At 50.0% G+C, this 17402-nt stretch overlaps 1 protein-coding gene across 1 annotated transcript in view; it reads left to right on the top strand.

The window, feature by feature from the left end:
- Positions 1 to 17402, top strand: part of HYDIN (HYDIN axonemal central pair apparatus protein) — a 172307-nt gene that overhangs the window by 141950 nt on the left and 12955 nt on the right. Inside the window, exons 53-72 of the mRNA XM_067302835.1 lie at positions 265 to 463; positions 1539 to 1648; positions 2226 to 2315; positions 2843 to 3011; positions 3528 to 3766; positions 4123 to 4243; positions 4956 to 5160; positions 5541 to 5776; positions 6792 to 6943; positions 7705 to 7897; positions 8364 to 8472; positions 9139 to 9399; positions 10016 to 10158; positions 10644 to 10862; positions 12125 to 12285; positions 13132 to 13244; positions 14230 to 14476; positions 15209 to 15421; positions 16107 to 16245; positions 16588 to 16753. Coding sequence (XP_067158936.1) covers positions 265 to 463; positions 1539 to 1648; positions 2226 to 2315; positions 2843 to 3011; positions 3528 to 3766; positions 4123 to 4243; positions 4956 to 5160; positions 5541 to 5776; positions 6792 to 6943; positions 7705 to 7897; positions 8364 to 8472; positions 9139 to 9399; positions 10016 to 10158; positions 10644 to 10862; positions 12125 to 12285; positions 13132 to 13244; positions 14230 to 14476; positions 15209 to 15421; positions 16107 to 16245; positions 16588 to 16753 — 3485 coding nt within the window. The remainder of the gene's footprint in view (positions 1 to 264; positions 464 to 1538; positions 1649 to 2225; positions 2316 to 2842; positions 3012 to 3527; positions 3767 to 4122; positions 4244 to 4955; positions 5161 to 5540; positions 5777 to 6791; positions 6944 to 7704; positions 7898 to 8363; positions 8473 to 9138; positions 9400 to 10015; positions 10159 to 10643; positions 10863 to 12124; positions 12286 to 13131; positions 13245 to 14229; positions 14477 to 15208; positions 15422 to 16106; positions 16246 to 16587; positions 16754 to 17402) is intronic.

Below are 17402 nucleotides of genomic sequence, written 5' to 3'. Positions count from 1 at the left end.
GAATTGGAGAGCCAGAGCTAAACCAGCAGACAAGATACAGCACAGCAACAGTCCGGTTGCTCCTCCTTATTTCCCTTCTGTTGGACACAATTTTAATGCCCCGCTGTCTCCCAGGACCTGGCTCTCCCAGGCTTGTGATTTGGAAATAGAAGACACTTAACTACTGTGAGGCTGCATGATTTCATACATGTGATAGGCTGCCCCTAAACCGCTTTCAAAGTGCCCCTCGAGGAACCAGTGCTGAGCGTCTTCCTGTCTCTGCAGGAAGGACAGCAAGACACTGGTCCTGCAAAATAGCACCCCGCTGCCTGCAGTCTGGAGGCTTAATGGGGTGGAGAGCCTTGGTGAGGATTTCTGCGTGTCACAAGACCACGGCATCATTGGCCCCTATACGACGTTTAGTCTGCAGCTACATTTCAAGGCCTCGAAGGTTCTCAATGTTAAGAAGACCATCCGACTAGAGGTGAGGTGGAGTGCACCCTCCCTGGCAAAGCAGGGCAGAGTGATCAGCCCTGCTCACCTGCCTTTTCTTCGGGATGGAGACTCTGTACTTGAAGGGTCCCCTGCAAACAGGGCGAAGGGATGGGCCTTCAGTGAGATTCCTTTCTACCTGCGTCATCTGGGGGGCCAGACCGTTAGCAGCAGGGAACTCTCACTGAAGGATTGTTTTTGAAAACTAAGTGACTACGAGGGTGCCCTTATAGCTGAGCTTCATTAAGTAAGCATACAGTGGAGGCAGGAAGAGATGTACCTGCCAGACACAACGGTGCTATCTCCATGACTTCCACTGCCTCAAATTGCGTTTGCCGGAATATGCTGTGCATCCCTTAGCATCCATGTCACCCTGGACAACCATGTGCTAACTGCATGGCTCAAGTCTTGATCATGAGGCTGCATCCTGAGCCTTTCTACTGCAGTAAACAGGGCCGTGGTGCACGGCTGAGTGCTGTCCCTTGGTTGTCCAGACTTCAGCACACTCCCTGGCACCCTGCTAGACAACGGGCAAGCATGTTCAAGCGTTAACAGAGACCAGGAACTGCTCCCAGCAGGCTGTGTGGGTGACCACACACAGTTTTGGAGAGGAGGGGGAAGAGAATATAGCCATTATGTATGCTATTTGCCCATAAGGCTAGAATACAGGTTCTGGCCTGTTTTATTGGCATAGACATAGACTTGGGTCTCCACAATGGACTGTCCCCAGACATCTTTCTACCTAGGACCAAAGCAAGCCCAGTCCCCCTTGGTTGGGTCAACTGTTGGGTTATAAGAGCCATCCAGGAATGAATCCCAGTCTCTGAGCCAGGAAGGTCCAAGTCATGGGAACAGCATCTGCTCAGAGGAGAGGGCTGATTTTCAATGCCACCTGTGCTGGGACAGTTCACACTTTTTGTGGTTGTGTTCACATCACTTTGCCCCCCAGGGTCACCAAGCGTGGAAGACCCAGGGGGAGGCAGCTGGCGGAGACAAGGACTCGCACATCATCTACCGAAAGATTTTGGGAGAGTGGTCCAATCAGTGTTTGTTTCTCACTGCCTCAGGTTTCAGATGTAGAAAACATCCTGGGGATTGTTCAGATTGAAAACATCCAAGTCCTTGCGGAGGCCTATGATGTTGCTCTCAACATCACCTTTCCTAAAGGTCAGTGGGTGCCCCAAAGCAAAGTAGTCTGTCTGCCTCACATTGCCTTGGCAGGCATGCGACCGAAACGGGGATGGGGTAGCATGCCACCGTGGCAGTAAAGCGTGTGTCTGGCCAGCTGCATGGAGTGGGAGTGCTGTCAGGGCCCAAGAGAGCCATGATTCTCTCACCTCCTAACGCCGAAGCGTGTGACGTAACATGCTTGCAAGCTGCCTGTTTAGAAGGTGATTTATTTTGTAAAAATAAGGCCATGCTGATCGATATGGGTATTTTGAAATGATAGCGACGTGCCCAAGCAGTTGGCAACTCCTGAAGGCTCAGCACTGCACATAGAGTTGTTCGATTTGTGCTTGGAAGCAAAGATAGGTAGACTGAGCTCCTTAGCTGCTAAGCACTGCAGGTATTCTCTGCATAAGAGAAAGGGCAGAAAATAACTGGAGACAACTTCCAAGAAGGGAAACTTGCTGAGAAGGGCTTTGTGCCACTTAAGAATTTCAAATATGTATCTTGTCTCTGGGTGTATCCTACAGCAACTCAAATATTCACCCTTTCTTACCTCTCTCTGGGATTTTTGCAGTTGGAGGTAGTAATCTGGATTTTGGGATCCTGAAAGTTATGGATGAAGCAAAGATAACGCTGAATCTAAAAAACAAAGGGAAGTATGAGATTGCATACAGGTAAGTTACTGTTTCAGCTTCGTGGTCTGTAAATGCGTGGTGCTGCCATCTGCCCAGGCTTGCATTGCCCTTGTTCTCGTGGCTCAAACCTTTTTGCATGCTGGCTAGCTTGCAGTTGGGGTAAATACAAACACTGGACTCTCCAGTCTCAAATGTTAACAGAGAATCCAGCCAGACACCAGCAATCTTCACTGTCCAGCAGGAACCAGAAGCAAAGACGCTGAAATTTAAGTCCCCCACTGCTTCGATTCCCTTAGTTTGAGGGTCTGTTTGTTTGTCTTTATGATATTGTTTGAAGGGGAAAATGGAAAAAATCTGTATCCAAATGAGCTTACCACACCCTTCGTAGTCTGCAGTCCATGTCAAAATCTGTGATCTCAATTCCAGTTTGGGAATTCCCCAAGCACAGCTGGACTATATATATATATATTTATTTTTTTTTAATGGTCCTGTGGTGGTCCCTGACTGCTCTGCTGGCACTGGTACTTTTCAGTGGAGAGGTCTTTATTCTTTCCCTTTCTCCCCAGTTTCACACTGGAAGCTGTGGATACCAACATACCAGACTTGACCTCACACTTCTCTATCCAGCCGCAGAAGGGCGTGCTGGCTGCCTCCGACTGCCCCACGCAGGTACAGATGGTCTTCCACCCCAAGAGGGAGATGAAAATTGAGGACAAACCTATCCTGCAATGCCAGGTGAGGTACCTGAGCCAGGCTGGTGTGCCGTGGGTGTAAGTAGGACATGTGTCTTGTGGAAGGAAGGTTTTAGCTGGGAATCCAGTGCCACTTCACACGTGCACATGCTCTCTCATACACACGGCAGAGGCTTTTAGGAAATATTTGTGATGCTTCCTAAGCAGAGCTGAAAAGCTGGCTCTGGAGGAGGCTTTGAACAACTGTGTTTAAATCACAGAATCTCAGAATGGTTGAGGTTAGAAGGGACCTCTGGAGATCGTCTAGTCCAACCCCCCTGCTCAAGCAGGGTCATCTAGAGCAGGTTGCACAGGATCGTGTCCAGGTGGTTTTTGAATATCTCCAGAGAAGGAGATTCCACAACCTCTCGGGGCAACCTGTTCCAGTGCTCTGTCACCCTCACAGTGAAGAAGTTTTTTCTCATGAGGGTGTGCTGAAGGGGTCTTGGGGGTGAGTTTAGGGGACAGGTGTAGGGGCTCTCCTCTTTGCTCTGTTTACCAACCCATCCTCCGGTTGCAGCTGATTGAGCCCAATGTCTGTGAAGGAGGAGAGACCGTCGCCATCATCCCAGTGAGGGTGTCGGCAAACGCTCTGTTCACCAAGTACAGCATTTACCCTGCCTCATTCATCAACTTTGGTGCCATGATGAGCGGCACCAGGAAAAGCTGCACCTTCACACTGGAGAACAAAGGCATCCTCGATTTTAAATTTGTCATCTGCAAAACAATCCGGGATGGGCCTGTCTTGCCAAGGAAAGGGTAAGAGAAGACCTGCACCACCCTTTCTGTCCGAAGAGGCAGAACAGCGTGGCTGCTGTGCAACAGTATGTGACAGGCCATCAGGACGCCTGCGTTCTTGTCCGTTTGTGTTACTGACTTGTGAACAGGGAGCAGAAAAAGGAAAGTCCTTCCCTGTGCCTTAGTATCCCCATGTATAGGACAAAGCTAATGATATGGCTAGTGTATCCGTACCCTGTAGCAATAGGTGCTGCAGGCAGCCCTCCTAGAGCCATCAGGAACATGTGTTCAGGAAGGCTTTCCTCAGGCCAGCATTTGGCCTTCGAGAATGGTGGGGAGAGCCCAGCGTGACAGATATTTCTGCTTTCTCCTCTCAGCGCATCTCCAGTGAAGTACACCCACTCCCATGAAAGTGAAAACTTAAGCAAAATCCTTCCCTCTGTCAGGCAAAGCAAGCAAACCGACTCTCTGCAAAAGGACATGAACCCCGTTACGCAGGTGGGTGACTCCAGCTTCCCAACACATGATGCTGCAGCTGGTGTGGGAGGTCTCTGCTGTGCCCAGGCTGGGGACTCATCACCACAGGGTGGGACATGGTCCTTGTGGGCCAGGCAGTGGCAGCTGGAGGTCCCGAGACCAGGTCTAAAGCCACTGACTCCCACCCACAGGCAGAGACAGGAGCTGTACTGCTCTGTCTCACAGACAAATCCATGCTTTGGCTCAGACCTGGAGCAGGGCCAAGAGAGGGAGCCAGGCCCCACGTTTGGTCAATGCCAGGCAAAATAGGTCCGCAAGCATGACAGACACAGAACATCCCTGTCCCTGTTCACGGTCCATTGATATGCAATTGCTCTCTCCCTCTCTGCTTTTTTCTCTCTCTTCCTGCTCCCCACTCTCCTGTCATTTCTCACATTCACTGGGTTAGTTGTTTCTACTTTTCTGTTTTATCCCTGAAGGTTGAAGGATCCCAGCTGTCTTCCTCATGCTTTACACCCAAACCCCCTCCTCTCTGCTGCTCGGGACAGGCCGGTGCCTCCTCCCAGCTTGTCCATGTCATGCTGGGGCTGCCTCTGGGCCACAGAGTTAACTCTCCCTGCCCTGGGACTAGGGGCCTGGGCTCAGCTGGAGGCTGAGGAGTGGTGTACTCCCTGCTAGGGATGCTCAAAGGGATGCCATCAGACATCAGCCTCTCCTGGGACTCTTTCTGCAGGCTCGCATCACTTTAGGCATATTCACAGTGTACCCTGGCTTTGGGTCCATCCCTCCTGGGGGCCATCAGGTGATCATGGTGGATTGCTGCGCAGATTCACTGGGGATGTGCGAAGAGTACCTGTCCATCGATATCAGCGACAGAGATCCCAAGGACAATCCCCTTGGCATCCCTTATACCCTGGCTGCTGAATCCTGCCTCCCAGGTACATCCGTACACCCTATCTGTAGGTTCTCATGGCCAGACCTGCTGCCAATCAGCACTCAAACTCACTGCTGCAACACAGAGACACCCTGACCCTAAATTCCTATCTTAAAATCCTCAAGCCAGTGTCTTTCAAAGTGGGGGCACAGTCCCTGTGGGAAGAGGCAAGGAGGGATGTGTGGAAGGATGAAAGGAAAGCAATACCCTTGAAGACTGAGGGTGACTGGGCTCCATCCTCACAGCCAACTCCCTCCTCCAGAGTGGGTATTGCAGTGACCTGTGCAGAAAGGGCTTGTCAAGCCTTTTGTGAGGCCAACAGAGTCCTGATAAATTCAGCAGGAAGGCTTCTCCATCTCAGCTCTCCCTCTTGTCTGCTCACAGCGTTCGTGGTTGACAACATAGGGTCCATCTTCGAGGAGCATCGTATCTGCAGCAACATCAACCTTTGCAACATCCTGCAGACTGTGCAAGACAAGGGTGTGTTTGTCACAGATGAGAACATGTTCATCTTCACCAACGTTCTGGTTGGGCACCAGGCCACAGCTCGCTTCAAGATCTGCAATGTGGACAAAATCCCCTGCGATGTGGTCCTTTCCATCAAACCATCCTCCAGTAAGGTAAGACTAAGAGGCCAAGGCGACTGTTATTCTTTTAAGACCTCATGGTAGCCTGCCTTGTTCTCCAGATTCATTGCTTCACCTTGCCCAGTCTAGTCCAGCTCAGAACAAGAGCACATCATTCCCTTACTGCTCTTCAGAGCAGACTTCTGCTTGGGCCAGTCCTGTGTTTTGAGGCTTCTCAGTCTCCCCTCGGGTAGGTATGCAAGGCAGCAAAGAAGCTGTCATCTCTCATCAAGAAGAGGAGGAGCAAGTCAGGACACTCATGTAGGGGAATGATGAAGGAATTGTCCTTCTCTCCCAGGGGCTCGGAGAGAGAAGAGGAGCCACCACCTCCCTCAGCGGGAGCAATGACACAGATCCTTTTAGTGGCAACACCTAATCTCTCTCCTCTGCTGTCAAATGCTGTGACAGGGTTAAGCCAAGAGTCTGCCTGAGTCCAGGGGCCGATCTGGCTACCATCCTTCAGGCACGACAACTTCTATTGCCAGACAGTGCAGGCAGAACTATAGGGGAGAGCAGCAACCCCAGGGTGGCAGCTGGGTTGAATTCAGCATGTCTTGAGCAAGGTTTTGGCTCACCCCTCTGGGTCTGCAGTGGGAGTCCAGAGCCACTCCGTGAATATCTCTTAGAGGTAGCGCACTTAGAGAGGGGGCACTATTGTGCTGGCCTGCCCGGGCTCAAAGCAAGCCATTTTGTGAGACTCTGTGGTCTTTTCCCTCTCTTTAGAAGCCAATTCTAGATTATTTACAGGGTTTTCTGTACAGTCCATACCTCCCATGTATGCTGGGATGGCTGCTGACATTCCCAGTGCTCACAGCAAGCAGTTGCCATGAAGCCCAGGAGTGCAAGGGCAGCACCACTTTGGGGTCACCCCCTGAGATGGAATTAGCATGTCTTGGGAGAAGGAAGAAGGATGCTGTCCTGGGGCTGTTCCCCATGATGCACATGTGGGTAAGACTGCCTCACGTTGAAGGGTGTTTCCTCCTAACACTGCTTTGTGGGTTCCCCCAAGCTTAGCACCTATGCTGGTAACGTTTTTGAGGTGGATCCTGCTCGGATGTGTGTGCCCAGTCGTTCCCACGCCTTTGCTACAGTGACCTTCACTCCGCAGGCAATGCAGAACTACCAGTGCACTTTTGAGGCTTCCCTTGATGTCCTGGCAAGGTAATTCATGCAGTGAAATCCTGGGATGACCTTTTTGATAGCACACTCTCTTCTGGGAGGATGTAGACCTGTCATTAATCCTAACTCTTTTAGTAGGCTTAGGTAGAGGACTTAGCATTAGATAATACAGGAAGCAGTAACTACTAGATATAGCATAGCAGAAGAATATGAGTCATAGTTTAGCCTATATGAGTAACTATGAAGACAGCTTAACATTAGGTAGCCAAGCAGAAGTTAGTGAATCAGAAAAAAATGGAGTTGTGAAACAGCTGAGTTGGGGCTTTCCAAGGGCAAAGGGTTAGATGAAGCCACTTCTGTGTCAAGAGGCCAGTATACATTATTTCCACCTTGTTTATGTTAAGATGAGAAGATCATATCTGATAGTCTTGGGTATAGACTTGGGACACTCCTCTGTCCTGGAGCCTTTGTTTGTGCAGTGGCTCTAACCAGCTCTTCCCAAACTCATAAATCACTGAATTTAGATAAGATGAGTCTAAGTAAAATTTCGACTGAAGTGAAATGATTTTTAACTGTTACTTTGAAAGGCACAGTCTCTTCAAAGCAGATTACTTAAACTCTTGTGAATGACCCTAATTTGACTGGAAGGGGAAGGGAGAGGGGGAGCTGTGTGGTGGGGTGCAGGATTGCGTGCTGTTGTGCCAACCAGGGAAAACACAGTGGGTAGCACTTTCTTCATTGTCTGCTAGGTGGAAAATGGGTTAGTGCCAGCTATAACAACTTCTTCTCTGCCCCTCCTGCAGCCCTGCAGTGTTTAAACCACAAAGTTTGACATTCACTATCAGTGGAGATGGGAATCTGCCCCGGGTGACCATCCTGCGCCCGGTCCTTCACGACAAGAGAGGCAACCCTCTGCTGCTCTTTAAGAAGCTGCTGCTAGGTCATTCAGAGAAACTCCCTCTGATCCTTCGTAACAGTGGCATCATACCTGTCCAGGTGAGGACCTGTCCGGGGAATGCTTCATCTGATCTGGGAACAAGTCCTTGTCCAATGAAGGAAAGGCCCTGGAGAACATGGTAGAGCTGCATGGACGTGTCACTACACTATGTGTGCAATTGCGTTTTGGTTCTCCTGTGGGAATGTGTTATGTCATGGTTGCACTACATTTTCTTTGATCACATTTTACTACATTCTAATTGAACTCAGTTGTAGTTTAATTACATTCTATTCATTACTTTTTAATACTTTCTGTCCCATTTGATTATATTTTAATTACATTCTGTTCCATTGCCTTTGAACACATTTTTTTTTAATGTTTGATTTTATACAAACTTTATGCTAAGAGTTTCTGTTTGAAATGAAGTGTGTTGGGTTCCCAGTGGACCAGCAGCCAGTACGTTGTTGATTCATGTGGTGTCCCATATCCACTCCAGTATGGTCATGCTGTGTTCCCTTTTCTCAGTTGCTGATAGATCTGTTGGATGAAGAGGGAGTTTTCTTCCTGAAAGCCAGGCCCACCACACACTGCATCTACCAGGCTCCAGGCACAAAGGAGGGCTCTGCTGGAGAAGGTAAATGCGTTAATCATGAAGTGTGCCTAGGTCATCTGGATGGGGGAGATGTGTGCCTTGCCAAGATGTGTGGGGCAGACGTGTGTCTCAGTTTGGCCAAGCCTGGGCAGGAGCAGCCAAATGTTAGTTTTACGGTGTCCTCCCTGGGGCTCTCTGCACCCCGGATTTTCATGTGGACTCTTTGCACTGCAGGGAGTTGTGTCGGTCCAGGGTTTCTTCCTAGTGAGTTGTAGGGAGTTTTTTCTGTTCTTCTGGACACAGTGGGGTGAGCTGTGGGAAAGCCTTGGGGCACTATAAGCACTTGAATGGATCATCTGGGTTCATCACTGTGTGTGGGGGGGGTGTTGCCAACCTGACTGGAGGCAGCCATTGAGCTTCCAGCCAGCGTGTGGAAGCTGAAAACATTGTTTGACTCAACTTTATGTAGGAGCTGGTTAGAGGCAGCCTGAGTAAGACTGCGGGGTTAACCTGAAGTTAAGACACTTAAGCAGCAACATGCTTGGTGTCATCATAGTCTTGTGAACATAGGAGGGAGAGTCCGGAGACATTGCTGGAAGAACCTGGGTTTAGAGAGCTGGGTTTCAACATGTTTTTCCTCTTATACCCCATGGGAATATTTCTTCTGTATGACTGTATCACTTGTCCCTGACCTCCATTGCTCTGCAGGGAAGAAGCCTCACACCACTTCTCTGGTCCTGCATAATGGGGAATCAGCAGAGTTCGATGTGCTTTTCAAACCCAACCTGACCCAACGTGTGGAAGGGAAGATACGCCTGTCTGTAGTGGACAACCCTTATGAGGAGACCAACATTCTGCTGGTGGGTGAAGGCTACCAGGATGACTTCACGCTAGATAACATCCATGGACTAGTGGCAGACAGCGATGAGGAGAACACAGAGGGCAATCTGGAGGAAGACATAATTGAGGGTAAGAGAGGAGAAGCTGTCAAGATGGAGCAAGGAAGAGGAAAATACATGTTTGTTTGCCCTGTGCCAGTGCAGGTGTGGTCCAGCCTCAGTGGATAGATCCTGCTGCCTTTTGTAGGCTGCAGAATAGCCACACTTGAGAAAACAGGGGAGAAGATCCTGTGTCAAGGGAAAAGCATGCAGGCTAGCAGAGAATGGTCACAGATACCAGCATTCAACTGAGTATCTCTAAAAGGGACACAGGAGTTCTGTCAGCCCGTAGTATCCTATGGAGATGAAGATCATATGTGAAAATGCATGTCATATACATAACCGGGGCTGTGTTGTCACCTACCCACCACTGTCACCCGCCACCCCTAGCAGTCCGTGAGTGTGCCTGCTATGTGCAGAGATACAGTGCGTGCTGTAATGCCTATCCTGCATAGAGACAGCCACATGTTTAAGGACATGTCAGTGTGTACCTCTGTGAAGGACAGAGGGAGGATGAGGAACTGCATCTTCCAGAGGCAGGAAGGCTTGGGGCTAGGAAAGGAATGGGACATGCATGTGTCTGTGCATGTGAGGGGGACAGATGGACATCACTGCACACTGAGATCCCTTGCTCTCATTCTTAACAGCTGCCAGAGTGGATCACATCCAGTTTGGGGGCTGTCACATCGGGACACCCTACCAGGCGACCTTCACGATCACCAATCACAGCAATGTGGAGGCGATGCGGTTTGAGTGGCTGGCAGGCACCCCATTTCACTTCTCCCCCCAGGTTAGTGTGGACAGCTCTGCCTTTTCCCACTGCTCAAACACTGCCAGGTGGGTTCCCTGGAGCTAGCAGGGGGTTACCACATATGGGTGAGAGCCCGTTTCAATGCGACGCACAAGAGGAGTCCCTGGCTTTTCCAGGCTCAGAGCTTTGCAGGGACAGGGCTGCCAATCCCACAGAAAATATCCCTTGTTATGGGAGATGGTGTCATTCGTTTGTACATTTCTCCATCGAACCCTGGTTACTTCCTTAGTCCAGTCCTTAGAGATGCTTCCTCCTATTGGTTCAGGTTTATTTGGGGGAGCAAAGACCAGCCTTGTCCAACTTGTAAATAAACATAGGTGACAGCAGTCCTGAATTTACCTTAGATAAATACATAGCAAAATGCAGAATTTCTGGCAAAGCTGCTCACCATGTCAATCCCTCTGCTGCCAGTCATGTCATTGCCAGTGATTCCAGTTTGATCTTGGCTCTCTGGTTCTCTGCAGGTGGGACACCTCCATGCTGGCTGTGCTAAGGACATCACAGTGACCTTGAAATCAGATGTCGCAGTCACCTTCAAAATGCACCCCGTGAAGTGTAAGGTGGCTAGGATTGCCTTCCAGCTGCCAGCAGACCAGGTTCCTGACTGGGATGACCGCCTGCACACTGTCAAGCGGGTAGATGCCACAAGGGGCCAGCCAACTGTGCAGCCTGTCAAGAAGAATGTAAGAAGCAAGATAGCAAATGCTAATGTGTTTCTACAATTATAATTAGCAAATATAATTATATTATATTAATTAAATAATTAGCAAATGCTAATGTGTTTCTGCAAGAAAAGAGCTGTCCATGGTAGCTGGCCACCTTCTCTGCTGGCTGAGCAGGTCTTGTTTCCTCCTGAAATTTAATCCATCAGTGAGTTTAACCAGCAGTGCATTACAGGGTAGAGTTGGATACATGGTGACCTGATATCCATCACGATGCAAAGTCTTTCTACAAGAGATGCTTCAGTCAGGTGCAAGCTATTGGTCTCAGCCAAAAGCAATGCTGAAAGCGTTGCAGTCTGTGTTATACGGGAGGTCACATTTTATGATTCCTAAGGTGACTTAATTGGTGTTGAAATCTCTTTGATTCAGTGCCTTTTGCACCAACAAGGAATTAAAGCCACTGTGCTCTGCCTCTTGTTTTGAAGTGAAGGATGACACTAGCTCCCTTCTGTGTATGCTGGCTAGCCCACTGGCACGTTGTGAGTGAGCTCTGTCTGCACCGATACCTGAAATTTCAGATGGTTCCTATAAAGCGGGGGATATCTCGTTATGCCCGGGTATTTTGTGGCAGTCACGCAGGAGTCCAGAGAAGTATTGTCTCCAGAAACTCTCTCTTTACTATCATTATTAGTCAAGCACTCTCATCTTGGGTGATGGCTCTTTCCTAGTTCCTAGACCACTGTGAGATCTCTAAACCAAGCTGTTTCTCCATCAGAGCACCAGCAGTCAGAGACTTTCCTAGTGAGTTCATTCCCATCCTAAAACACCTGTCTGCCTCAGTGCGGATAGTGCCGCACACATTACATCAGGGAATAACCTTTTCCTAAGACAAGAAGAAAAGGTGCTTTCTAGGTTTATTCATTCTTGGGCTTCTCCATCCACAGAGCTCCAGCAGGGGAACTTAATCCTAATTTAGAGGCCTGATGGATCTGTAGGGGTGACAGGAAAAAGATCAGACACTCTCCAAGATTGAAGCACAGGGACTGACACCTGGTCACACTCCCCACGGGTGTATTCACAGTTGTCACCACGTTCATGCTTCCTCATAGCTTTGGTCGAGAGAGAGGAACGAATGCTGTGGAGGAACAGTCAGATTTTGTCTGTCTTGCAGGGAAATAAATAGGACCAGTCCTTCCTAGCTCCCTATACCTGGTCCAAAGGACTCCTTGCTCAGTCTGGCTTTCTGGGCTCTGCTCAGTGGCTTTTCCCTGTTCTGTTTGGAGGTGATTGAAACAGACCCGGAGCCAGCTCACGCTGTCCTGGAAGAGAGCAGCCGCGAGGTGGAGCTTCGCCTCAGCGCTGTCGTTGATTATGCTGAGTTCAAGCTGGATACGGACATGATTCAGTTCGAGAAGACCTTCCTCTTCCAGACAAGGACATTCACGTGAGTAACGGAGGCCAGGCAGGACCAGCGAGTGTGAACTGCCTTTGTCCCAGGAGACTCTGTTATGCAGCCAGTGTCTGCTCCCCCAGAGCCGCACTGCACTCTCCAGTGGCCACTGCTTTTTCCTCTACCCATGCTCCTGTGCCAGCAGAAGGTTCACACTGACATGCTCATTGCTGGGCCATTTAATAAACCTCTTCTGATTTCCAACAGGCTGGTCAGCCTTGGACCAGGATGCTGCTGCCTGCTGGGTCTGAGGTCTCAGCTTCCACACATCCCCTGGCACAAACCAGGGGCCTGCAGATCCCTCACATCAGGACCAGAATCCCTTCTAGGGCTTTACCTCCAACCTCACCTGCTGTTCTTCCCTTTAAACAAATCATTTATTGTTTTGCCCTCTCCGAGTCCCGGCTGCGTGCTGGAGTGCACAAAGCACACAAAGCCAAGCATGCCCTAGATGTTTCAGGAGGGGTCCAGTTCTGCCAGCCTTTTTTCCTGAGAACAACAATGTTTTTGCCCTCATTGCACGTTTCCTGAGCTTATCTGCCTGAGGAGAGGTTTGCAGTCAAAATAATGTTAAATTGAGGTACAAAGCTGGAATAAGCCCCATGGCAGCATGTCTGGACCCTCCTTCTTAGCTTCCAAGCATGTAAATACTTTGTCTCCAGGTAAATCTCCAGCAATCTAGACACAGTACAGCTTTTTATGCAGAGGAGTATGTCCTTCCCCAAAGAAAGGAGTGCCAGGAGCCCACCTTACACTGTTGTTTATCTACTTGCTTAGCATTATAGGGTTTTTTTCTTCTCTTCTCTTTTTTTTTTCTCCTTCTGCCCTGTTGTTTTGCAGTTTCCAGCTGTCCAATACAGGGAATGTGGCTCTAGAATACACCTGGATGGCAGATGTGGAGGATAAAAGAGCAGTCAGCTATACTGGGGAACTGCTCCTGACCAGTGCTGAAGGTAAGGCACCGTCTCTGTGTGCTACTTGGGGTTGCCCGGGATTTCAGTCAGCTGATGAGAGCTCAGGGAAGAGACCAGACACTTCACACCAGAGCAGGAATTGCCTCTTCTCAGCTGTCCAGGCCTCCAGCGTCATCAACATCTTCCAAACTGCAGCTGAAGACTTTCTCCTTGCCCCCCCCCCTTTCAGACAGTCCTATGCTCACTCTGATGCTTGCACTCTGCACAGGAGCAGAGCCAGGCTGAGCTCAAACCTGGCTCAGGGCAGAGCCACATGGTAGGTCAAGACCTGGGAGGGACCATCAGGGCATCTGTCTGGGAAGTCTTAGAGACTGGGAAAATCAAGACAGAGCATGATGGTGTAATGAGTTATTATGCATCAGCTGGCCTGCAGTCACTGTCTGCACGCAGTTCCTCAGTCCAGTACAAATGCAAAGTCACTGTCTAAAATTAACCTTCCTGCCTCAGTCACAGCAATGTTTGCTACAGGCTGAGACCCCACTCACAGGCAGCTATCGGAGCTCAGTGGCTGGGGAGTGACTCATTAAACTTGCAGTAGCGTGGTTGTGTCCGAGTACATGGGAGCAGGGTGGTTTCCTGAGGAGAGATGGGGCTGTGTCTCTAAGACATCTCGGAAGGAACAGGTATGAGGAGGTCTGTCATGGCTTGTACTTCCTGGCACAGGCATCTTGACATCCTTTTTGACCTTCTGGGTCAAGAAGGAAGAGCCCAGCCCAGTCCCTGAACATGTTTAACTCCCTCCCCAGTGAGAGAGGAGAAGCAAAAAGTGACCTGACAGCTCTCACCGTTCCTCTGTGGGAATCCTCCTGCTGAAAGCATTTGGTCAGAGAGGTTTCCTTGCCAATGGCTTTAAGCTAGGTGCATCCCAGTTTCCCTTCCCTCCCTCTGAAGCAGAAGGGAAAGGTGCTGAGAACAGAGGGTTTCCTTCTTGGAAGATGTCCCACTAACTTGTTCCTCACCACAGGGGACTTCCACTCCTCCACTTCTGCTGCATCTGTGAAACTCCAGACCAGTCGTCGTTCCAGCCAGCTAGGCTGCGCTCTGGAGCGTGTCTCCTCCTCTCCATGCTCCTCTCTGAGCACCATCAACACCACCCCGCAGTTCTCTGTAGAGCCCTGCAGCGGCACCCTCCGTGCTGGTCAGGAGCAGCTCTTCCAGATGAAATTCTCTCCGATGGACGTGGGGGAGTTTGAGAGCTGTATGCTCTGCAAGTAAGAAACGTCCAGGCCTGGTCACTTTTTGACTCACACTGCTGGTGGGCAGTCATGGTATTGCATGTGATCAGGGTGGGTGGGAATGCAGACCTGGAAAGAGCCAGCCCCAGAGAGGCAGCAGAAACAACCAACACACAGGAGCAAACAGAGAGGATCATCTGGCTTGGTAGAAGCTGGTACAGAGACACTGGGAAAAGACATATTATGAAATATTAACCTCCTTTGAGGGATTCTTACAAAGCCTTTTTCAGAGGGATGGAAAGTAACTCCTGACTCTCTTCTGTGCTGTATCGGTGGAGTGTTGTGACTCGAATCATCTTTGGGCAGCTTTGGGGAATCCCTCCAGCCCCATAAGGTTTAGATCTTTGGACACTGGCTTTTGGAGACCTGTACGAGGTTGTCCAGAGACCCCAAAATCTGGATTGGGAGATCCAGAAAGGTTGTCAAGGGGCCGGCTAGTCCCTAACTGTTCCTCCTTATCTGACCAGCACAGCTTCCTTATCTACATAGAAACCTACGTGCTGCTTTTGGTCTCTAGGTACATAACTATCCGTGTTTCTGCCATTTCACCTCTGCTGCCTCTGTGGCAGGGAGTGTGCTTCTGTTTGGTTTGTTGATCAATGCTTGTACTGAGAGAGAATGCAACGCTGCTTGATCTGTAAGGAAACACATTAGCAGCTGGCTGTCTGGAAGTGTTAGCCTGGCTAATACTGGTCCCTTTCTTCCTAGTATTCCTAACCTGAAGCCAAATCAGAAGGGCCCAGAAGTGATTGTGAGGGGGAAAAGCCTGCTGCCGCATTGCCACTTCGAATTGGAAGACTCTGACTACATCACTGCAAACAGACGCAACCCAGACTTGCGGGGACCTAAGGGGACAACGTTAGATCCCAACACAAGAGTGATTGAGTTTTCAGCAGTTGGAGTGTGTAGCAGGAACAGCAGGTAGGTGTGGACATGGTTTCTCCTGTCAGTGGTTGCCTGGTCACCCCCCCTTAACCAGAGACCTCCCTAGCCCCTCTTCCAAGCCCCCACAATATATCTGTACCTTGTCTGTAATCTGTTGACACTTGGCCACCAGCCTGTTTTGGGGCTGGAACAAGCTGGTCAGTGAAGACCAACTGGCCATTTTTGCTCTCTTTGTCCCTTCCTTCAAAAAGAGCAGCTGGCAGTGTTTCTTACCTGGCATGGGTCAGTCCGAGAGGACCCGTATCCCCAGCTTTGTGGCCTTTGATCCTTGGAAGGTGTCCTTGGGACATTGTTGCTCCTTTGAGATACCAGTCAGGCAGGGTCAGTGAAAGCTGCAACCATAACAGCGAATCCCGTCTCTCAAAAGAGTCTCTTCAGACTTCATTTTACTGCATTCACTTGATCTTACCATTTTTAGGTGCAAGAGTTCAGCTACACCCTACTTAATTCCTTTTTTGATAGCTGTTACCTGTATCCAGCCAGGAGACAAACAGGGCCCCCAAGAAGCAGACGAAACATCCACGCTCCCAGTGTTGTCCACCATACCCAGCAACCCCTTCCAGATTGTGTCGAGGACTGGCAGTGCCTGATGTCTGCTGCAGGACAGAGTCATTAACATCTCAACCCCACCTTAGAAGTTGTTTCTGCTTTGTGTGCCCAGGGCCTTCCTGCTTATGAACCCAACCAGTTCCACATATTCCTTCCAGTGGACTTGCCAAGACCCTGAAGCACCAAGAGAACAGCCAGCTTTCTCCTGCCTCACAGAGAGAGGTCAGGTCCGGCCAAAGAAGAAGGTAGAGGTGGGTACAAAAAATGAAGAAGGTGGGTCTGGTTCGTATGTGTGCCAGTCTGACAGTGCTGTGTCTACACTTCCTGGGGCATCCCAGGGCTTGCTTTAGTCAAGGCCCTGAAGAAACCTTTGACCACAGAGTAATGACCTGGCAGAATATGAAACCTATTGTCCTGCTGTGCCCCATGTCTGATGTGTTTGTGCTGTAAGTGGCACAGTGGCCTCTCTCAGAGCTGGCAGCACATGGGCAGCATAAGATGGAGCTTTTCTGGGGTTTCTGTATGGTACAGCCCCCTCTCCTTACCCCTGCCTTGGGCTGCAACTACCCTTCATTTGCCTCTTTCTCCCCTAGATCAAGTTTGAATTCACCCCTCAGCACCTGGACATCACAGAATCGTTCTGGGTCTTTACAATCCCTGAGCAGAGCATTTCAATCCCGTTCCTGCTGGTGGGCAATGCCACTGACCCATTAGTGTGTCTGGACAGATCCCACCTGAACTTCCACTCACTGTTAGTTGGTGAGTACCACAGTGAGAGCCTTGCAGATACGTACCGCTCCAGGGCCCCAGCAGTCCTGTTATTCTGGCAGGCACCAAAGAGGAAGCTGGAAGTGGAAACAAGCACTTGTGAGCAGTTCAGTCAGCACCCAAGTGTATGAGGGAGAGGAAGGGAAAGAGAGGAAGGTGTGTGGTTGGGGCTGTTTCCAGGGAAAGCGTTAGGGAGAGGGCAGGGGATCCTGGTGAGGTGAGAAGTGCATGTGCCTGTGAGCCACCTCAGCCTGGCAGAGCCCCCACATCACTGCTCTGGTGTCCTGGAGCATGTGAGGCGGGATCTCGGAAATGGGGTCTGCCTTCTCCTGGAAGTGATGTCCTTGAAGACTGTTGTCTTTCCGCTGCCACCAAACACCTTCACCTGAAGAATATAATAATACTACAGCCCTGTGGGATCCTGATGAGCTATGCAGTGTCTCACTTCTTGTAGGGGCAGAACTATTTTGGGGGTAGGCCTTTTGAGGGCAGTTTCTTTGAATTATCTTTTAAAACATCTCAGATTTTACTGTTCACTGATCCCGTGGTGGCTGGTGGGTGCTCAGGGAAAGCAGGGGGAGTTGGATTTCAGCTCAGAGTGCACAGCCAAAGGTGATGGAGCTACCCCTAGGGGGGCAGG

Source organism: Apteryx mantelli, chromosome 10 (genome assembly GCF_036417845.1).
Source record: "Apteryx mantelli isolate bAptMan1 chromosome 10, bAptMan1.hap1, whole genome shotgun sequence".
NCBI classification, from domain to species: Eukaryota; Metazoa; Chordata; class Aves; order Apterygiformes; family Apterygidae; genus Apteryx; species Apteryx mantelli.
Note: the sequence above shows the minus strand (reverse complement) of the source record. Positions and strands in the feature narration are given on the sequence as shown.